The sequence below is a fragment of the Nerophis ophidion genome, linkage group LG14 (genome assembly GCF_033978795.1).
Source record: "Nerophis ophidion isolate RoL-2023_Sa linkage group LG14, RoL_Noph_v1.0, whole genome shotgun sequence".
In the NCBI taxonomy this organism is placed as follows: Eukaryota; Metazoa; Chordata; class Actinopteri; order Syngnathiformes; family Syngnathidae; genus Nerophis; species Nerophis ophidion.
This window is the reverse complement of record NC_084624.1, coordinates 23,428,796-23,451,941: the sequence shown is the minus strand read 5'-3', so window position 1 is coordinate 23,451,941 and position 23,146 is coordinate 23,428,796. Positions and strand designations below refer to the sequence as shown.

Sequence of the window (23,146 nt, the reverse complement as noted above, 5' to 3'; positions counted from 1 at the left end):
TTGATACTTTACATTATTGGATGATACCACAAATTGAGGTATCGATCCGTACCAAGTAGTAACAGGATCATACATTGGTCATAATTGAAGTTCTCGTGTTTACAGGGACGTATTTCCTTAGTTTATGAATATACAAAGATTTTTATTTTTAAAAGAAAAAAAAATTTTGTGATTATAAATAATATCAATGTAATCATAGTAGTATCGACTGGATACGCTCTAGTACTTGGGATCCTTACAGTGGATGTCAGGTGTAGATCCACCCATGGCATTTGTTTACATTGTGACGCCGGTGAGCTATTCCTTGTCCTGCAGGTGATGATACTTATTAGAAACTCACTTTGTTGCCATTGAGGCGAGGATTAGTGATTTAGAAGTAGCTAAAACACTGCTCACTGTGGATGGACGTTAGCTGCTAGCTAGCTAGCTAGCCATGTTTTAAAGCACCTCTTCCTGTGGGCGTTTCACTGTTATAACTTCACTTATATCTTTACTTTTTAAGCCAAAATGCCTCCATTCTTGGGCAGCACGATGGTACAGGGATTAGTGCATGTGCCTCACAATACGAAGGTCCCGAGTAGTTCTGAGTTCCATTCCGGGCTCAGGATCTTTGTGCGGAGTTTGCATGTTCTCTCCTTGATTGCATGGGTTCCCTACGGGTACTCCGGCTTCCTCCCACTTCCAAAGACATGCACCTGGGGTAGGTTGATTGGCAACACTAAATTGGCCCTAGTGTGTGAATGTGAGTGTGAATGTTGTCTGTATCTGTGTTGGCCCTGCGATGAGGTGGCGACTTGTCCAGGGTGTACACCGCCTTCCGCCCGAATGCAGCTGAGATAGGCTCCAGCACCCCTTTGCGACCCCAAAAGGGACAAGCGGTAGGAAAAGAATGGATGCATGCGTCCATTCTTTCTTTTCTGTCTACACACTGTCTGCTTGTAAGTACTCCTTAATTGTGCGCTGCCGAACATGCTCCTCTGCTTGTAAAACCAGCAATGTCACGATGTGACAGCGATGCGCAGTCATGCCCGTTAAAGAGAAAATATGGTATAGTACCGTTTTTGATTAATTAGTACCGCAATGCTATACTAGTACCGGTATACCGTACAACCCTAAACACAAGCAACGCATTAAAGAAGGTCGCCTCATGAAGAAGCCTCTGTACGCCGAGGTCCCGCCACTCGCAGACAATGTCGCCTTTCATTCTTCCTATTGGTGCTTCTGCAGGGCTCCGAGGGAGATCACAGCCATGGATATCCACCAAGCCATCTGTAGCATCCCCACCTGTGATTTCCTCACCAACTCGCACATGGGTTGCCTCGCCAAGGACAACTGATGATGACAATGAGAAGAAAACTCCACATTCCTACCAGAAGGTCCTGTCATTACCTTGTTCACTGAAGGGCTCACCTTGCTGCTCCTAGTACTGTTTGAACTGTAGTACTCCTGCATACCTCATCAGAACCAAGTGTTTCCTGTCACACAGCCTGCTTGTTCATCACCCACAACTTACATTCTTATTATTCATCGTTACGCTCCCTCGACCACTACAGGGAGGCTGTTACCATGGTAACAAAGGCTCTGCCATCATCAGCAACCTTTGATGTAGTACTGTATGGCGTTTTACCCGCCGCGGGTAATTATCATCATGCAATCGGTGCAGGTTCTACTCATGTGCCGTGGTCCACACCGTTATATTATTGTAATGGCATACGATTAGTTATTCATGTAATTATGAAGAAATATTTTTATGATCGTTTGCATTCTTGTCTCAAGTCTCAGTATTTATAACAGTCAAGTACACATTGTATATGAGCAATGTTAAATAGATGCCATTTTATATTTTTTATCCAAGCTCATACCCTGACAAGGAGTGTTTGTGTATGCGAGTGAGAGTGTGTGTTTGGTGGACCGATAGTCAATTTGATGTAACAAAACACTTTTAAATGTTTATCATGAGATAAGTGTGGGTCTAAAGTGAATGTAGGAGCTCAATTAGTGTATTAACAATACTCCTAATGATGTACTTTCATGTTTCAGTGAAAACAAAAAAAAAATAGCCATCAATATTCTTGTAATAAACAACACCGGTAAGTGTGAGTCAAATCCTGTTAAATTCTGTCACATTTAAATGCACCTTATTTTGATACCAACAATTTGGCAAGCTGTTGTATTGTTAAATGACAGAATGATGTGAACTACAAACCCCAAAACCAGTGAAGTTGGCACGTTGTGTAAATGGTAAATAAAAACAGAATACAATGATTTGCGAATCCTTTTTAACTTATATTCAATTGAATAAACTGCAAAGACAAGATACTTAATGTTCAAACTGGAAAACTCTGTTATTTTTTGCAAATATTAGCTCATTTGCAATTTGATGCCTGCAAAATGTTTCGAAAAAGCTGGCACAAATGGCAAAAAAGACTGAGAAAGTTGAGGAATGCTCATCAAACCCCGTTTTGGAACACCCCAAAGGTGAACAGGCTAATTGGTAACAGGTTGGGGCCATGATTGGGTATAAAAGCCGCTTCCATTAAATGCTCAGTCATTCACAAACAAGGATGTGACGATGTATACCACTTTGTGAACAAATGTGTGAGCAAATTGTCCAACACTTTTAAAAACAACATTTGTCAACCAGCTATTTTAAGGAATTTTGGGATTTCACCATCTATGGTCCGTAATATCATCAAAAGGTTCAGAGAATCTGAAAAATCATTACAGGGCCGAAAACCAACATTGAATGCCCCTGACCTTCGATCCCTCAGGTGGTACTGCATCAAAAAGCAACATCAGCATGCAAAGGATATCACCACATGGGCTCAGGAAAGGCCATGTAACACAGAGGTAAAAATGCTCCTGTGCCAACTTTTTTGCGATGTGTTGCTGCCATTACATTCTAAGTTAACGATTATTTGCAAAAAAAAAAAAAAGGTTTCTCAGTTCGAACATTAAATATCTTGTCTTTGCAGTCCATTCAATTGAATATAAGTTGAAAGGGATTTGCAAATCCTTGTATTCTGTTTTTATTTACAATTTACACAACGTGCCAACTTCACTGGTTTGGGGTTTTGTACTTTAGTTAGTTCCATGCAAAGTGAGGCTATGATTGTGCTAACTTTAGCATATAGCTCAGAGAAGTCTGCTAACGCAATGCGATTTAGATTTAATTAATGCAAAATTGCTGCAAGTCAGGCTTCTGTGAATCCAAGGGTCCAACACATTAAAGGCAAAACAAGCCTTAGAAGCTTAAAACTAGGTCATATAAAACCATCTGCATCACGAGCAGCCGGGAGTGAAATTCAATTTTAAGTGCTGTGTTGTATTTTTTCACATTTTAGTGCTAAAAACAAAAAAAGCACTGTCAGGAAAAGCGCTTAGAAGACCTAATAATTTTATTTCATAATTGCATTAACCCTTTTGACATTTTCCTCTCACTACAGTATAATGATTTACAAACTAATACTTTCTAAATAAATGAATGTAAGCATATTAAACTGCTGAGACTAAGAAAAAGTTTCATTTCAAGCAACATGACTTTAGAGGAAATAAATGACACATTGTCTTGTGTAGCAGCATAACACGCTAGTTCCATGACATGCATATTCATTTCTAGAGTAACTGAAGCAAAGCGGGGAGGCAGGCCAAAGGGGTGTGGGGGCGCCTCCTGTGGGGTCGATGTCATGTCATCCTCTCAGCTCTGCAGGGACCAGCTTGCATAGATTCTGGTGTGAAGACCATCTCGCCTGGTGCCACTCGCTTGCTAAAAGGCTCGCGGTCCACTTTGAAAGACAGCAGAAGGGTTTGGTGGCAGCTTGGTCCTAACCAGATGTTCCTAAGGTAAAAAGAAGAGAAATAACCCATTTTCTATTGTTTTCTAGCAATTGAAAATCTGTCAGCCAAAGTCGGCCTATTTATTTCAACTTTACTCCTGTGCAGTCTTTTTATGTGAGCATCAGAGCACAAGTCTTCCCCTTCTGGCGGGATTGTCGGCTCGCTGTCCCAGAAGCACTTGGGTGGGTGTTGAGGGAAGGCAAAGCAATACTGCATGCTTGTGTAGCCACCCCCTCCCACACAAACACCATCTATTGTGCTCTCAATGCAGCAGCCTAGTCTGCTTCTCCACTCAGTTAGATGAATACCAAAGAAGATTCCAAACAGTTCTTTTCTGGACTACTATACTTAAATGTACAGTAGGTGGGTACTCCTCCATCAATCAGGAGATGAGCTGGACTTCTTATTTCCAACTGGATCTTAATTCTTCATTCTACCATTTAGTACATCACGTCGATGGTGGAGGGTGTGTCAATCCGTCGCCAGCCAGGCATTAAAACAATAGACCTAAAAATTATCGATCATCAATCTTTTCCAAGACGTAAGTTTTGTTGCTTGTTTGACATTCACGGCACCCGACGGTCTTTTGAGATGACGCTGGCTGCTGCCAGATCATTATTAAGAAAAAATGACCGACAGGAAAGGGGAGAAAAACTTTTTTTGTTCGATATAACTTCCGTCTAAACTCTAAAGACCGACCACACATTTCCTATCTTCACAATAAAAGTGCTGGTCCATCCTGCCTACACTACCAAAATAGGAGTCACAGAAAACTAGTACACGCAAGCGAGTAAGCTACGGAGTTTTCCACCATTGTAATTCTTGTAATGTGTATAAAAGTATGGAAGCTGGACAAATAAGATGGTAAACAACCACTTAACCAACCACTTTCATGTGGTATTGGACAGAAACGAGGACTTTTTTTCTCCTCCACAATATAAATTTGAAAATGTGGAAGTTATTAGCACTACTGTGAATCCTGTCTGATTCCAATCAATGCAAGTCATCAGAATCAGGAAATAGACCAACTTATATTCTTGTCTTCATGAAAGAATTGAATGTTAAACATGCTTGTAATACCATTAAATACCTTTAACTTGTTAGCAAAAAAAATATTTTCATAAATGAATTAATAGAAATTATATATATATATATATATATATTCCATCCCTTTTCTACCGCTTATTCCCTCTGGGGGTGCGGGGGGCGCTGGTGCCTATCTCAGCTACAATCGGGGGGAAGGCGGGGTACATTTTAATTTTAATTTCCCCTCGGGGATTAATAAAGTATGTCTGATTCTGATATATATGTATATATAGTTATACATAAATATTTATATAATTATGTATATAATTATATATATATATATATATATATATATATATATATATCTATATATAAAATCAAGCAATCAGTCAATCAATGTTTATTATATAGCCCTAAATCACAAGTGTCTCAAAGGGCTTGTGTGTGTGTGTGTGTGTGTGTGTGTGTGTGTGTGTGTGTGTGTGTGTGTGTGTGTGTGTGTGTGTGTGTGTGTGTGTGTGTGTGTGTGTGTGTGTGTGTGTGTGTGTGTGTGTGTGTGTGCGTGCGTGCGTGGGTGCACACTTGGCATTCTCTCAAGCCCACTTATGAAGTAAAAATCATTTCAGGTGACTACCTCTTGAAGCTCATTGAGAGAATGCCAAGAGTGTACGAAACAGTAATAAGAGCAAAGGGTGGCTATTTTGACGAAACTAGAATATAAAACATGTTTTCAGTTCTTTCACCTTTTTTTGTTAAGTACATAACTCCACATATATTCATAGTTTTTATGTGACAATCTACATTCCTTTCTGGTCCCAGTACTTTGTACGAAGCAAGATCCATAAAGTGACAGCTGGATGTGGACAAAGTGTGGTTGAATGAACATTTGAGAATGTAAACCAGCAGGTCCCCATTCAGGTCCAACATTAGTGACCTCCAAACTAAGATTTTGAAGGGCATAAAAACATTTGAATTATTTGTTCTTTTACTCAAGTTTGTCAATTAACTTCAATCCAAAACAAAAATATAAACATGTTTCTTTTAATTCTGACCTTTTTTAAGGCTTTTCAATCAGATGATGTCAAAGGTTTAAATTAGTAAAATAACTTGTAATGCAAATTTATACTAATTGAAAACGGATAATTTGATGAAAAGACCTTCAAAGGGTTCAAATTAAACTAGGAAAAACATACATATGGTATTTTTGATTTGGGTTGAAGTTGACAGAGAGATTTAAACAAAGTACCAAAAAAAGCTGAACATTTTATTTTTTTATCCCTTTAAAAAATTAAGGACTTTTATGTCCCGTCTGTGGAATGACTGCCAGCGTGTCGTACACCTGTGAAAGAATTGGTCGTTGAATTTTTTAGTTAACACCAACAAGAAAATTAGTTGGTACCAACAAGAAAATGTGGCCAAAATACAGCAAAAATATCAGGCTTTGTACCTGACAGTTTAAATACCAGAATAAAGTCTTAATCTCATGAAATATACTTTTTTTTTTCAGCAAAATGATTTTTCATTATCTTTGGAGAAATATCTCTGTTTTTCACAAAACTAACAAATATTTTCTGGTGAAACCAATCGCAAGAAATGTAAAATTATTTTATTTCAAAGGAAAAAAATTAATGAGAGTAAAGCATAATTTTTTTTTAAAGATTCGTAGTCATACATGAATAGTATTTTTATTGTATTTATTTTTCAAAGAAAAGCATTGTAATGTACAAAATAAATGTGTTTTAAATATATTCATTTTTTAATAATCACTATATCTACTGTTAAGAATACAAATAAAATAAATAATATTATTACAGTATATATTATAGACTACATTATAATTGCTAAATTAGCTTGAGACTGTGACCAATTCAAGGTGTACCCCACCTCTTATGCGAAGTCAGCTTGGATAAACTCCAGCTCCCCTGTCATCCTAATGAGGACAAGCGAAATAGAAAATTAATAACAGCATTTGTAATGTTTTTTAACGCCGAAATGGTACGAAAAGCACGGTTTTGGCAGAGAGAAAACAATTTGAGAATGTTCGGTTGTAGTTTTATGGTAATGAAGTTATAATATTAAATACTGTAAACCAGGGGTGCCCACACTTTTTCTGCAGGCCAGCTACTTTTCAATTGACCAAGTGGAGGGGATCTTCCTTATTCATATATATAATTTATATTGATTTATTCATGAAAGTGAGGTTTTTGTTAACAATTTAAATGTTTAATAACAATGCAAGCATGTTTAATTCCTTTCTTTCATGAAAACAAAAAATTAAGTTAGTGTATTATCTGATTCTGATGACTTGCATTGATTGGAATCAAACAGTAGTGATGATAGCGTCCAAATTTTTAAATGGAGGAGAAATACCACAATACCACATGAAAGTGGTTGCTTTTTGCTATCTTATTTGTCCGGCTTCCATACTCCTTTTTATACACTTTACAAGAAATACAAACCCTGTTTCCATATGACTTGGGAAATTGTGTTTGATGTAAATATAAACGGAATACAATGATTTGCAAGTCATTTTCAACCCATATTCAATTGAATATGCTACAAAGACAAAATATTTGATGTTCAAACTGATAAACTTGTTTTTGTTGTTGCAAATAATCATTAACTTTAGAATTTGATGCCAGCAACACGTGACAAAGAAGTTGGGAAAGGTGGCAATAAATACTGATAAAGTTGAGGAATGCTCATCAAACACTTATTTGGAACATCCCACAGGTGTGCAGGCTAATTGGGAACAGGTGGGTGCCATGATTGGGTATGAAAACAGCTTCGCAAAAAATGCTCAGTCTTTCACAAACAAGGATGGGGTGAGGTATACCCCTTCGTCCACAACTGCGTGAGCAAATAGTCAAACAGTTTAAGAACAACGTTTCTCAAAGTGCAATTGCAAGAAATTTAGGGATTTCAACATTTACGGTCCATCAAAGGGTTCAGAGAATCTGGAGAAATCACTCCACGTAAGCGGCATGACCGGAAACCAACATTGAATGACTGTGACCTTCGATCCCTCAGACGACACTGTATCAAAAACCGACGTTAATCTCTAAAGGATATCACCACGTGGGCTCAGGAACACTTCAAAAACCACTGTCAGAAACTACAGTTGGTCTCTACATCTGTAAGTGCAAGTTAAAGCTCTACTATGCAAAGCGAAAGCCATTTATCAACAACATTCAGAAACGCCGCCGGCTTCTCTGGGCCCGAGATCATCTAAGATGGACTGATGCAAAGTGGAAAAGGGTTCTGTGGTCTGACGAGTCCACATTTCAAATTATTTTTGGAAACTGTGGACATTTGTGTCCTCGGGACCAAAGGGGAAGCAAACCATCCAGACTGTTATAGGCGCAAAGTTCAAAAGCCATCATCTGTGATGGTATGGAGGTGTATTAGTGCCCAAGGCATGGGTAACTTACACATCTGTGAAGGCACCATTAATGCTGAAAGGTACATACAGGTTTTGGAGCAACATATGCTTCCATTCAAGCAACGTTATCTTGGACGCCCCTGCTTATTTCAGGAAGACAATGCCACACCACGTGTTACAACAGCATGGCTTCATAGTAAAAGAGTGCAGGTACTAGACTGGCCTGCCTGTAATCCAGACCTGTCTCCCATTGAAAATTTTGAAGCCTAAAATACGACAACAGAGACCCCGGACTGTTGAACAACTTAAGCTGTACATCAAGCAAGAATGGGAAAGAATTCCACCAGAAAAGCTCCAAAAATGTGTCTCAGTTCCCAAACGTTTATTGAGTGTTGTTAAAAGAAAAGGTGATGTAACACAGTGGTGAAAATGCCCTTTCCCAACTTCTTTGGCATATGTTGCAGCCATAAAATTCTTAGTTAATTATTATTTGCAAAAAGTAAAATTAAGTTTATGAGTTTGAACTTCAAATATCTTATCTTTGTAGTGCATTCAATTGAATATGGGTTGAAAAGGATTTGCAAATCATTGTATTCCGTTTATATTTACATCTAACACAATTTCCCAACTCATATGGAAACGGGGTTTGTACATTGAGTTTACGTTTTTTTGGCATTCATACATCACAATTTCCAGTTTCTCTATTCACCAGTTCAAATAAACAGAGCTTATTTAATCCTACTCCTTTTCCTTTACATAGCAGTTGCTAAAACTTTTGTTCACTTCCTGTTCTCAATGTATTCACAATATACACCATAAGTAATAACATTGAAAGTAAATAAATGATAATTAGTGAAGTAAGTCATATTTCATATGGTGAGATGAGTAAGTTGATCTAGAAAATGAATGAATGGATGGATGAAATAAATTCAGAATGTTTATCATTGTTCTTCTTCTTTGTACTTTGTAAACACTTTAAGTTTGAAGTTTCTTGAAGTGGATTATAGTAGTACTTTGATTTATTTATTTGCATAATCCATTCCATCATTTAATTCCACATACTGGTGTGTGTGTGCGTCCAAATGTTTTCAATTACATTTTTCTCTAAGACTATATTTCTTCTTTATAGACATTGGCGGTAAACTCTGTAGCTCGCTAGCTTGTGCGCGTTAGCTTTTTGAGACTCTTATTTTTTTAGCGCATGCAGGATGAAGCAGCGCTTTTATTGTCAAGACAGGAACTGAGCGGTCGGTCTTTACAGTTTTGACGGCAAGTGAGAGTCTGTTGGAATAAGGAGTGTTTATCGCCTTTCTGTCGGTCATTTTTTCTTAATAATGATCTGGCAGCAGCCAGCGTTATCTCACAAGACTCTCGGGTGCCGTGAATGTCAATCAAGTGACGAAAGTGACGTCTTGGTGAAGATTGATGATCGCTAATTTTTAGGTCTATTTTTTTCACGCCTGGCTGGCGATGGACTGACACACCCTCCACCATCGACCGCTAGCTCGCCATCCACGTAATCCGTACCCCTGGTGTAGAATTATTTGTTGATGAATAAAGTCTTATAAAAGGCACCCCTGCTGTCAATGCACACCGGAGACAGTAGATGCTCATTCACATTAATATTAGGACTTTATTCTTGTAGGCAAACTAATGTTCATGTTTTCTTACGGCTCTAATAAATGCAATGACAATAGGAAACAGTACATGGCCATGATCTATCAATACCTCATTACGTTCTAAACCCATTCGGCATTTCCCCCCCTTGCCAAATTGGCAGAGGAATCTTCTCTGTGTTCCCGGGAAGCGTGGGAAAGGGGAAGAGGTCCGAGGCAGAGGAACAATAGATGAATGGAACATTTTTAGTGCATTGTTCCCCTTGGCTCTTTCAAGCCTTTTGTGTAATTCAGTAGAATCGCACAAAAATTTGTATTTCGTACATCAGTGGTCCCCAACCATACGTAAAAAACACAAGATACACTTACAATTAGTAAACCAACCCAAAAAACCTCCCTTTTTCATGACAAAAAAAATAATAAAAGAATCCCCCCCTCCCGCGCCGGGCCACGGGACAAATTATCAAGCGTTGACCGGTCCGCAGCTACAAAAAGGTTGGGGACCACTGTTAAACATGACACGTCTGGATGGAAACAAAGCAGTGAAGCTAAATTAGATTAGATTAGATTAGATAGTACTTTACTTATTCCTTCAGGAAAATTAAAATTTTCAGCACAATCCCGTTCAAGATCAGACAAACATTACAGGGAGACAGAACAGGATCGCTGACGGGTCTGCCGGTTTCCAACACCCCTTACAAAAAAATTAGATAGAGGTAAACAAATAGGAGAAAAAAAATATAAGATTAAAATAAAATAAAATAAAATAAAATTTTAAAAAAATTGGTCTAAGCCTGGGCGCTGGAGAGGGGGTCCAGACTGAGGCCAAGGGAAAAAAACAAGAACTCATAGCCATAGTACACATCCCTCTTACATGTGTGTAATAGGGAAACATCAAAGAACACAAAGGACATTAAAGACATTAAAGCAGCGGATACAACCAGCCACTTCTACATACAGCTATTAATAAAAACTAAAAGAAACAGTGGTGGCCACTCTCTGCGTTCTTAATGACTTCCTTAGCATTTTGTCTTTGTCTCGCTCGTGTCCATCACGGACTATACAGTCTGCTCGCACAAATCTCTATGCCTTGTCTTGTCGCTGATTAGCACGTATTTTTGTTTCCACGTTTTGTCCACAGTGAAACCATTTTGGAATCTCGACGATTGAGCAAAATTTCAATCCATCCATTTCCTACAGCCTTTTGGGGTCGCGGCGGGTGCTGGCGCCTATCTCAGCTACAATCGGGCGGAAGGCGGGGTACACCCTGGACAAATCGCCACCTCATCGCAGTAAGCAAAACTTGATAAAGTATAATGCATTTGAACAAAGTCTACACAACAATCACTTTACACCAGGCCTGGCAATTATTTTGACTCAGCGGGCCAAATTTAGAGAGAAAAATGTGTCTGGGGGCCGGTATATGTGATTTTTAGGAACACTAATACAAAACCTCACAATAATGTCTGATTAAAAGCTAAACACTTTATGAAAGACCACCCTAAAAACAGAATGGATTTTTTTTTTTCTGAATGAGACACCCAGAATGTGCATGGAAATAAAGAATGTGGGATTTACAATATTAATTATGAAGGATAAAATACTGAATATTGACAACATATGAACGTCACACCATCCACATATTTTACAATCAAGCAAAATGCAACAAACATAACGAAATATGAATGCGAAGGGTAAAAAAACCCCACCTACAATGTGATATATCTGATATCACTAAGCTTTAGAACTTTATTTTAAAAATCTCCTTCTGTGTCTTTCCCTGACACCCACATTTCAGGCTCTAGAAACAGTGAGGAAACGCTTCCCACCCACACTGCTTGGTGCCTCGTCTGAGCTTCTGTGACTTAGATTACCATAGTAACTCATTAAATGACCATAGTAACTCATAAGATGACCATAGTAACTCATAAGATGACCATAGTAACTCATTAGATGACCATAATAACTTATTATACGACCATAGTAAATAAACAGATGACCATAGCAACTAATTAGATTGCCATAGTAACTCATTAGATGACCATAGCAACTAATTAGATTACCATAGTAACTCATTAGATGACCATAGTAACTCATTATATGACCATAGTAACTAAACAGATGACCATAGCAACTAATTAGATGACCATAGTAACTAATTAGGTGACCATAGCAACTAATTAAATGACCATAGTAACTCATTAGATGACCATAGTAACTAATTAGATTAGATTAGATAGTACTTTATTTATTCCGTCAGGAGAGTTCCTTCAGGAAAATTACAATTTTCAGCACAATCCCATTCAAGATCAGACAAACATTAAAGGGAGACAGAACAGGATCGCTGACGGGTCTGCCGGCTTCCAGCGCCCCTTACAAAAAAAGATGAGAAACAGGTAAACAAGGGGGGGAGAAAAAAATAGAAGATTAAAATAAAATTAAAAAATCGGTCTTGGCCTGGGCCCTGGAGAGGGGGTGCAGACTGAGGCCAAGGGAAAAAAACAACAACTCATAGCCATAGTACACATCCCTCTTACATGTGTGTAAAAGGGAGACATCAAACATCAAAGAACACATAGGACATTAAAGACATTAAGGCAGCAGATACAACCAGACACTTCTACATACAGCTATGAATAAAAAGTAAAAGAAACATATCCACTGTGGTGGCCTCTGCGGTGTTCCACGCCATCGTCCGCTGGGGTGGAGGGAGGATGGCCAGAGACAGGAGCAGACCCAACAAAGCAACCAAGACAGCCGACTCCACTCTCGGCCAGTGTCCAGTCCGCATGGATGAGCGATGATACGTCCAAGGAGACTGAGGTGTCCGACACCTGCTCACCCAGCCAAGACACCGCGAAGCCTCTCCGTCCCAGCGCTCAGTGCCAGCTCCGCAGCCCTGTCCCCTCATCCGCATCTCCTCCAGTCCCTCCAAAGCGACTCCGGTGTGGCAGAGACCCAGCAGCTGGTCTCCATGGCCAAAAGGCTCCCGGGAGGCAGATCCAGAAGTCCACAAAAAAAGCACCACAGAGGTCACGAAAGTGACACCCCTTGTCACACAGTCCCAAAGGGTCCCGGACCAAAAGGAAAAAAAATATAATAACACATGAAAACAAGAGGGAAACACAAAAGGATGATACAAGAGCACAGAGCTCCTGCCTACAGCAGCCACTACAGCAGCGCCATCTTGGAAAAAAAAAAAAAAAAAAAATGACCATAGTAACTCATTAGATGACCATAGTAACTCATTAGATGACCATAGTAACTCATTAGATGATCATAGTAACTAATTAGATGATCATAGTAACTAATTAGATTACCATAGTAACTCATTAGATGACCATAGTAACTCATTAGATGATCATAGTAACTCATTAGATGACCATAGTAAGTAGTATATCATACAAAAGCACAGATTCCAACCATTGAAATACTTTGTATAGTTTAAGACTTACGGTCATTAGAAAACATCACTGCACATCATAATGGCAGCTACACTTTCCATCTTAAATATCTAAAAAAATTATTTGGGAATGTCCGGCAGGCTCCTCTCTGAGCTGCTACCTTACCGTGGTAGAGGAGTTTGCGTGTCCCAATGATCCTAGGAGCTATGTTGTCTGGGGGCCTTCATGCCCCCTGGTAGGGTCTCCCAAGACAAACAGGTCCTAGGTGAGTGATCAGACAAAGAGCAGCTCAAAGACTTCTATGGAATTAGAACAAAATGAACTCAGATTTCCCTCGCCCGGACGCGAGTCACCGGGGCCCCGCTCTGGAGCCAGGCCCGGAGTTGGGGCACGATGGCGAGCGCCTGGTGGCCGGGCCTGTCCCCATGGGGCCCGGCCGGGCACAGCCCGAAGAGGCAACGTGGGTCATCCCTCCAATGGGCTCACAACTCATAGGAGGGGCCATAGAGGTCGGGTGCATTGTGAGCTGGGCGGCAGCCGAAGGCAGGGCACTTGGCGGTCCGATCCTCGGCTACAGAAGCTAGCTCTTGGGACGTGGAACGTCACCTCACTGGGGGGTAAGGAGCCTGAGCTAGTCCGCGAGGTAGAGAAGTTACGGCTGGATATAGTCGGACTCACCTCGACGCACAGCAAGGGCCCTGGAACCAGTTCTCTCGAGAGGGACTGGACCCTCTTCCACTCTGGCGTTGCTGGCAGTGAGAAGCGACGGGCTGGGGTGGCAATTCTCGTTGCCCCCCGGCTCAAAGCCTGCACGTTTGAGTTCAACCCAGTGGACGAGAGGGTAACTTCCCTTCGCCTTCGGGTGGGGGGACGGGTCCTGACTTTTGTTTGTGCTTACGCACCAAACAGCTATTCAGAATACCCACCCTTTTTGGGTACACTCGAGGGAGTACTGGAAAGTGCTCCCCCGGGTGATTCCCTTGTCCTACTGGGGGACTTCAACGCTCATGTTGGCAACGACAGTGAAACCTGGAGAGGCGTGATTGGGAAGAATGGTCGCCCGGATCTAAACCCGAGTGGTGTTTTGTTAATGGACTTTTGTGCTCGTCACGGATTGTCCATAACAAACACCATGTTCAAACATAAGGGTGTCCATATGTGCACTTGGCACCAGGACACCCTAGGCCGCAGTACTATGATCGACTTTGTAGTTGTCATCGGATTTGCGGCCTCATGTTCTGGACACTCGGGTGAAGAGAGAGGCGGAGCTTTCTACCGATCACCACCTGGTGGTGAGTTGGCTGCGATGGTGGGGGAGGATGCAGGACAGACCTGGCAGGCCCAAACGCATTGTGAGGGTCTGCTGGGAACGTCTGGCAGAGTCTCCTGTCAGAGAGAGTTTCAATTCACACCTCCGGGAGAACTTTGAACATGTCACGAGGAAGGTGCAGGACATTGAGTCCGAGTGGACCATGTTCCGAACCTCTATTGTCGAGGCGGCTGATTGGAGCTGTGGCTGCAAGGTTGTTGGTGCCTGTCGTGGCGGTAATCCTAGAACCCGTTGGTGGACACCAGCAGTGAGGGATGCCGTCAAGCTGAAGAAGGAGTCATATCGGGTTCTTTTGGCTCATAGGACTCCGGAGGCAGTGGACGGGTACCGACGGGCCAAGCGGTGTGCAGCTTTTGCGGTCGCGGAGGCAAAAACTCGGACATGGGAAGAGTTCGGGGAAGCCATCGAAAACGACTTCCGGACGGCTTCGAAGCGATTCTGGACCACCATACGCCGCCTCAGGAAGGGGAAGCAGTGCACTATCAACACCGTGTATGGTGCGGATGGTGTTCTGCTGACTTCGACTGCGGATGTTGTGGATCGGTGGAGGGAATACTTCGAAGACCTCCTCAATCCCACCAACACGTCTTCCTTTGAGGAAGCGGTGCCTGGGGAATCTGTGGTGGACTCTCCTATTTCTGGGGCTGAGGTCGCTGAGGTAGTTAAAAAGCTCCTCGGCGGCAAGGCCCCGGGGGTGGATGAGATCCGCCCGGAGTTCCTTAAGGCTCTGGATGCTGTGGGGCTGTCTTGGTTGACAAGACTCTGCAGCATCGCGTGGACATCGGGGGCGGTACCTCTGGATTGGCAGATCGGGGTGGTGGTCCCTCTCTTTAAGAAGGGGCACCGGAGGGTGTGTTCCAACTATCGTGGGATCACACTCCTCAGCCTTCCCGGTAAGGTTTATTCAGGTGTACTGGAGAGGAGGCTACGCCGGATAGTCGAACCTCGGATTCAGGAGGAACAGTTTGGTTTTCGTCCTGGTCGTGGAACCGTGGACCAGCTCTATACTCTCGGCAGGGTTCTTGAGGGTGCATGGGAGTTTGCCCAACCAGTCTACATGTGCTTTGTGGACTTGGAGAAGGCATTCGACCGTGTCCCTCGGGAAGTCCTGTGGGGAGTGCTCAGAGAGTATGGTGTACCGGACTGTCTTATTGTGGCAGTCCGCTCCCTGTATGATCAGTGTCAGAGCTTGGTCCGCATTGCTGGCAGTAAATCGGACACGTTTCCAGTGAGGGTTGGACTCCGCCAAGGCTGTCCTTTGTCACCGATTCTGTTCATAACTTTTATGGACAGAATTTCTAGGCGCAGCCAAGGCGTTGAGGGGATCCGGTTTGGTGGCCACGGGATTAGATCTCTGCTTTTTGCAGATGATGTAGTCCTGATGGCTTCATCTGGCCGGGATCTTCAGCTCTCACTGGATCGGTTCGCAGTCAAGTGTGAAGCGACCGGAATGAGAATCAGCACCTCCAAGTCCGAGTCCATGGTTCTCGCCCAGAAAAGGGTGGAGTGCCATCTCCGGGTTGGGGAGGAGACCCTGCCCCAAGTGGAGGAGTTCAAGTACCTAGGAGTCTTGTTCACGAGTGGGGGAAGAGTGGATCGTGAGATCGACAGGCGGATCGGTGCGGCGTCTACAGTAATGCGGACGTTGTATCGATCCGTTGTGGTGAAAAAGGAGCTGAGCCGGAAGGCAAAGCTCTCAATTTACCGGTCGATCTACGTTCCCATCCTCACCTATGGTCATGAGCTCTGGGTCATGACCGAAAGGATAAGATCACGGGTACAAGCGGCCGAAATTAGTTTCCTCCGCCGGGTGGCGGGGCTCTCCCTTAGAGACAGGGTGAGAAGCTCTGCCATCCGGGAGGAGCTCAACGTAAAGCCGCTGCTCCTTCACATCGAGAGGAGCCAGATGAGGTGGTTCGGGCATCTGGTCAGGATGCCACCCGAACGCCTCCCTAGGGAGGTGTTTAGGGCACGTCCAGCTGGTAGGAGGCCACGGGGAAGACCCAGGACACGTTGGGAAGACTATGTCTCCCGGCTGGCCTGGGAACGCCTCGGGATCCCCCGGGAAGAGCTAGACGAAGTGGCTGGAAAGAGGGAAGTCTGGGCTTCCCTGCTTAGGCTGCTGCCCCCGCGACCCGACCTCGGATAAGCGGAAGATGATGGATGGATGGATGGATGGATGGATGGATGGGAATGTCCGGCAGGCAATATTGAAAAACTTAACGGGCCGCATCTGGCCCTTATTTTGCCCAGGTTTTGACTTACACTATTCAATTAGTTAGATGTCATTTGTATAAAATGTTGATGTATTTTTGAAAAACTATTTCATTTTTGTAATTGGGGAAGCACAGTGATACAGGGGTTAGTGCAAATGCCTCACAATACAAAGGTCCTTAGTAGTCCTGGGTTCAATCCCGGGCTCGGGATCTTTCTGTGTGGAGTTTGCATGTTCTCCCCGTGAGTGCGTGGGTTCCCTCCGGGTACTCCGGCTTCCTCTCACTTCCAAAGACATGCACCTGGGGATAGGTTGATTGGCAACACTAAAATGGCCCTAGTATGTGAATGTGAGTGTGAATGTTGTCTGTCTATCTGTGTTGGCCCTGCGATGAGGTGGCGACTTGTCCAGGGTGTACCCCGCCTTCCGCCCGAATGCAGCTGGGATAGGCTCCAGCACCCCCCGCGACCCCGAAAGGGACAAGCGGTAGAGAATGGATGGATGGGTTTTTGTAATTGCACATTATTAGTACTTTTGATTTTATTGTACTTATTGTCCCTATATTATAAGCCTGTGACACGTCTCCAGCCGTCATCGTGTGGGTTGCAGTGACCATCGATGCAAGACGCATTGTAGCAGGTTTGACTCTTGTTTATTGTTTCAATAAACATGTTTTGGTTCCAGTCGGTCACGCCAATTTCTAGCACGACCTCCTTTCCTGCTTGACTCGGCGCACCTTTCGGTGGCCGGTGGCTGCGTCTTCCGCGGGGGCTCATCTTCCTCTGGGTCGTTCTGCCACGATTGCTCCTCCTTCTCCCCTTTTATGCTGCAGCAAAAGATGCAGGGATTGAGAGCAGGTGTGTCGTTTACGCACCTGACTCTGATGGCTGCAGTGTTGCTCCAGGCGTGCCCCGCCTCTCCGCTCCGCTGCATGCCCCGCCTCCTGGCTGCCATCTTGGGCAGGACCGCTGTTTGTCCTAGCCTGCTGTCGGCTCATCGGCTCCGTCTTTCCACAAAGTCGAACACAATTTTTTTCAAAGTTCTCATCTATCATACAAGTGTCAAGTTAACCACTGTATAAATGTAAAAAAAAAAACTAAAATAACGTGAAATAGACTTTTAATGCAGCTTCTCTTTATCTTTTTCATGCTAATCCGTAGACATGAAGCGTTTACAGTACATGCTAGCATCTGCCTGGTCAAATTAATTTGTGTTTGAGTGTTGTTTTTTTTATATTTCATTGAGCAGGCAGATGTTTTCCCCGGTTACAGTTAGTGCCATTTCATGTTCTTTGGTTATCATTGCCCTTTTCTAGTGGTACCTTTCTTTGGTGGCATGACAACAACCACACAAATAGCCTAACATTTAACTCTTGACATTCATGCCTTTTTCTTTTATTTAAATTGTTTTCAGTCATACATTTTGTGGTACAGTACATCCAGAAAGTATTCACAATGCTTCACGTTTTCCACATTTTGTCATGTTACAGCCTTTTTCCAAAATGGAAGTCATGTATTTTTTTCCTCAGAAATTTACACAAAATAGCCCATGTGAAAAGTTATTTTTATTTATTGCAAATTTCTTGAATGAAATAAATACAAAAAAATAAAACAAACAAATGTATATAAGTACTCACAGCCTTTGCTCAATACTTGGTTGATGCACCTTTGGCAGCAATTACAACCTCAAGTCTTCATGAATACGATGCTACCAACTTGGCACACCTATCTTTGGGCACTTTCACCCATTCCTTTATGTAGCACCTCTCAAGCTGCATTTGGTTGGATGGGAAGCGTTGGTTTTCATCCAGAATGTCTCTGTACATTGCTGCAATCATCTTTCCCTCTATCCAGACTAGTTTCCTAGTTCTTGCAGCTAAAAATCATCCCCACAGCATGATGCTGCCACCACCATGCTTCACTGTAGAGATGGTATTGTCCTGGTGTTGAGTGGTACCTGGTTTACTCCAAACATGACACCTGCCAAGGAGTGCAGTCTTTGTCTCATCAGACCAGGTCTTTTTGTTTTTCATGGTCTGAGAGTCTATCAGGTGCATTTTGGCAAACCTTTCGGATAAAAAATGGCTTCCGTCTGGACACTCTACCATGCAGGCTTGATAGGTGGATTGCAGCACAGACTGTTGTCCTTCTGGAAGGTTCTCCTCTCTGAGTGACCATGGGGTTCTTGGTCACCTCCCTGACCAGACTAAGATGAATGCAGCAATGTACAGAAACATCCTGGATGAAAACCAACGCTTCCCATCTAACCTGATAGCGCTTGAGAGGTGCTGCCAAGCTTGTGGCATCGTATTGGTTGGTTTTGTCGTAGTGGTTAGAGCAGGGGTCGGGAACCTTTTTGGCTGAGAGAGCCAAGAATCCGAATATTTTAAAACGTATTTCCGTAAGAGCCATATGATTTTTTTTTCAACACTGAACACACCTAAACGTGTGCATTTTTAAGTAAGACCAACATTACTAGAGTATAATAGGTCTCTTATTCTTTGTAATAACATTGATTTTCTGAAGCTAACTGTGGAGGGGGCGTGGCCTGCGGGCCTGCAACGAAGCGGGGTGTGCCAGGACCGGCCTCGAAATCAGTGACAGGTGCGTAGACAACCCACCTGGGCCTTGTTATCTAATCACATGTTGCTCTGTTATAAGCAGCAGCCAGGAGAAGAGACAGAGTTGGAGCTGGAGCCAGAGTGCGAGCGAGAACGAAAGAGAAAAAGACAATTGCTGGAAAGCAACTGAGAGACTTATTGAAAAATCAAAAAATATTGTAACCCTGAAACAGGCTTTCATGTCGGTGCTTGGTGGTTTGAAGAACCCCCAGGAGGGCAATCCCTAAAAAAAACAATAATAAATAAAGTGCGGTAGAAAAAGGATGGATGGATTCAAATGCATGAGCATGTTTAATATGTTGAACGTTATTTTTAACACTTTGATTACAAGTGGAATTAGTCATTACTTATTGTGTTAAGCAGTGTTAGCTCAGATTTACCCGAGAGCCAGATGCAGTCATCAAAAGAGCCACATCTGGCTCTAGAGCCATAAGTTCCCTACCCCTGGGTTAGAGTGTCCGGCCTGAGATTGGTAGATTGTGAGTTCAAACCCCGGCCGAGTCATACCAAAGACTCTAAAAATGTAAAAATGGGACCCATTACCTCCCTGCTTGGCACTCAGCATCAAGGGTTGGAATTGGGGGTTAAATCACCAAAAATAATTCCTGGGCGCGGCCACTGCTGCTGCTCACTGCTCCCCTCACTTCCCAGGGTGTGATTAAGGGTGATGGGTCAAATGCAGAGAATACAATTCGCCACACGTAGTGTGTGTGTGACAATCATTGGTACTTAAACTTTATTCAAAAAAACTTGAGGCTGTAATTGCTGGCAAAGGTGCATCAACAAAGTATTGAGCAAAAGCCTGTGACTACTTATGTACGTGTTCTTTTTTTTTTTTTTTTTTTGCTAAGAAAATTTTAATAAAAAACTTTTTACATTGCATTGTCATATTTGTAGGATTTCAAAGACAAAAATAAATGTAATCCAATTTTGAATAAGTTTGTGAAACATAACAAATGTGGAAATGTCCGGGTGCACTGTACACTATGTATGAAACTTACATTCATTTAATATATAGATATTTTTTGTTTTACTTTATTTGGTTTGTATTTTTTATATATTTTATAATATTGCGTGGAAATCGGGAACGGTGCCTCTGGATTGGCTGACCTGGGTGGTGGTTCCTCTGCAAGGTGCACGCGAGTTTGCCCAACCAGTCTACATGTGCTATGTGGACTTGGAGAAGGCATTTGACCTTGTCCCTCGGGAAGTCCCGTGGAGAGTGTTAAGAGAGTACGGGGTATCGGACTTCGTGATAGTGGCGGTCCGTTCCTTGTATGGTCAGTGTCGGAGCTTGGTCCGCATTAACTCGGACCTGTTTCCGGTGAGGGTTGGACTGCGCCAAAGCTGCCCTTTGTCAAAGATTCTGTCCGTGACTTTTATGGACAGAATTTGTAAGCGCAGTCAGGGCGTTGACGAGATCCGGTTTGGTGGCTGCGGGATTAGGTCTCTGCTTTTTGCAGATGATGTGGTCCTTATGGCTTCATCTGGCTAAGATCTTCAGCTCTCACTGGATCGGTTTGCAGCAGAGTGTGAAGCGACTGGAATGAGAATCAGCACCTCCAAGTCCGAGTCCATGGTTGTCGCCAGGAAAAGGGTGGAGTGCCATCTCCGGGTTGGGGAGGAGATCTTGCCCCAAGTGGAGGAATTCAAGTACCCCAGGGTCTTGTTCCCGAGTGAGGGAAGAGTTGATGGTGGGATCGACAGGTGGATGGGTGCGGCGTCTGCAGTGATGCGGACGCTGTATCGATCCGTTGTGGTGAAGGAGGTGCTGAGCTGGAAGGCACAGCTCTCAATTTACCGGTCGATCTACGTTCCCATCCTCACCACGAATACACTCAGCCAAAATTAGTTTTTTCCATCAGGTGACGGGGCTCTCCTTTTAGAGATAGGGTGAGAAGCTCTGTCATTCTGGTGGAGTTTGCTGCTCCTCCACATGGATAGGAGCCAGGTGAGGTGGTTCGAGCATCTGGTCGGAATGCCCCGAGGGCCTCCCCGGGGAAGTCTTTCGGGCACGTCCGGCCGATAGGAGGACACAGGGTAGACCCAGGACACGTTGGGAGAACTATGTCTCCCAGCTGGCTTGGGAACGCCTCGGGATTCTCCCTGGTAGGAGCTGGATAGAGTGGCTGGGGAGAGGGAAGTCTGGGCTATTCTGCTTTGGCTGCTGCACCCGCGACCCGACCTCGGAAGCAGAAGAAAATGGATGGATGGATTAATTTAATATTTTATGCCATAATAAATACAAACCCCGTTTCCATATGAGTTGGGAAATTGTGTTAGATGTAAATATAAACAGAATACAATGATTTGCAAATCATTTTCAACCCATATTCAATTGAATGCACTACAAAGACAACATATTTGATGTTCAAACTGATAAACATTTTTTTTTTTTTGAAAATAATCATTAACTTTAGAATTTGATGCCAGCAACACGTGACAAAGAAGTTGGGAAAGGTGGCAATAAATACTGATAAAGTTGAAGAATGCACATCAAACACTTATTCGGAACATTCCTCAGGTGTGCAGGCTAATTGGGAACAGGTGGGTGCCATGATTGGGTATAAAAACTGCTTCCATGAAATGCTAATTCATTCACAAACAAGGATGGGGTGAGAATCACCACTTAGTAAGCAAATTGTCGAACAGTTTTAGAACAACAATTCTTAACAAATTATTGCAAGGAATTTAGGGATTTTACCATCTACGGTCTGTAAAATCATCAAAAGGTTCAGAGAATCTGCAGAAATCACTGCACGTAAGCGATGATATTACGGACATTTAATCCCTCAGGCAGTACTGCATCAAAAACCGACATCAGTGTGTAAATGATATCACCACTGGGCTCAGGTGCACTTCAAAAAACCACTGTCAGTAAATACAGTTGGTCGCTACATCAGTAAGTGCGAGCTAAAACTATACTATGCAAAGCGAAAGCCATTTATCAACAACACAAAGGAACACCGCCGGCTTCGCTGGGCTCGAGCTCATCTAAGATGGACTGATGCAAAGTGGAAAAGTGTTCTGTGGTCTGACGAGTCCACATTTCAAATTATATTTGGAAACTAAGGACGTGGTGTCCTCCGGAACGAAGTGGAAAATAACCATCCGGATTGTTATAGGCGCAAAGTTCAAAAGCCAGCATCTGTGATGGTATGGGGGTGCATTAGTGGCCAAGGCTTGGGTAACTTACACATCTGTGAAGGCACCATTAATGCTGAATGGTCCATACAGGTTTTGGAGCAACATATTTTGTCATCCGAGAAGCTTTATCCTGGACGCCCGTGCTTATTTCAGCAAAACAATGCCAAGCCATGTGTTACAATAGCATGGCTTCGTAGTAAAAGAGTACGGGTACTTTCCTGGTCCGCCTGCAGTTCAGACATGTCTTCCATCAAAAATGTGTGGCGCATTATGAAGCGTAAAATACGACAACAAGACCCCGGACTGTTGAACAACTTAAGTTGTACATCAAGCAAGAATGGCAAAGAATTCCAATACAAAAGCTTCAACAAATAGTTTCCTCAGCTCCTAAATGTGTTGGGAACTGAGTGTTGTTAAAAGAAAATGTGATGTAACACAGTGGTCAACATGCCTTTTCCCAACTACTTTGGCACGTGTTGCAGCCATGAAATTCTAAGTTAATTATTATTATCAAAAAAAAATAAAGTTTATGAGTTTGAACATCAAATATCTTGTCTTTGTAGTGCATT

At 42.9% G+C, this 23,146-nt stretch overlaps 2 protein-coding genes across 5 annotated transcripts in view; one reads left to right on the top strand and one right to left on the bottom strand.

Annotated features, from left to right (window-relative positions):
• yeats2 (YEATS domain containing 2) overlaps positions 1–2,100 on the top strand; it is a 48,102-nt gene extending 46,002 nt beyond the window's left edge. For all 3 annotated transcript variants that reach the window (XM_061920166.1, XM_061920164.1, XM_061920165.1), the window contains one exon: positions 1,228–2,100. In XM_061920166.1, coding sequence (XP_061776150.1) covers positions 1,228–1,336 — 109 coding nt within the window. In that variant the 3' untranslated portion in view covers positions 1,337–2,100. The remainder of the gene's footprint in view (positions 1–1,227) is intronic.
• A 1,268-nt stretch (positions 2,101–3,368) lies between these two features.
• Positions 3,369–23,146, bottom strand: part of map6d1 (MAP6 domain containing 1) — a 30,200-nt gene continuing 10,422 nt past the window's right edge. Inside the window, exons 3-4 of one of the 2 annotated variants that reach the window (XM_061920183.1) lie at positions 17,685–17,816; positions 3,369–3,838 (exon numbers count right to left, since the gene is read on the bottom strand). In XM_061920183.1, the coding sequence (XP_061776167.1) occupies positions 3,767–3,838; positions 17,685–17,816 (204 nt within the window). In that variant the 3' untranslated portion in view covers positions 3,369–3,766. The remainder of the gene's footprint in view (positions 3,839–17,684; positions 17,817–23,146) is intronic. The other variant, XM_061920184.1, reaches the window with a different exon arrangement.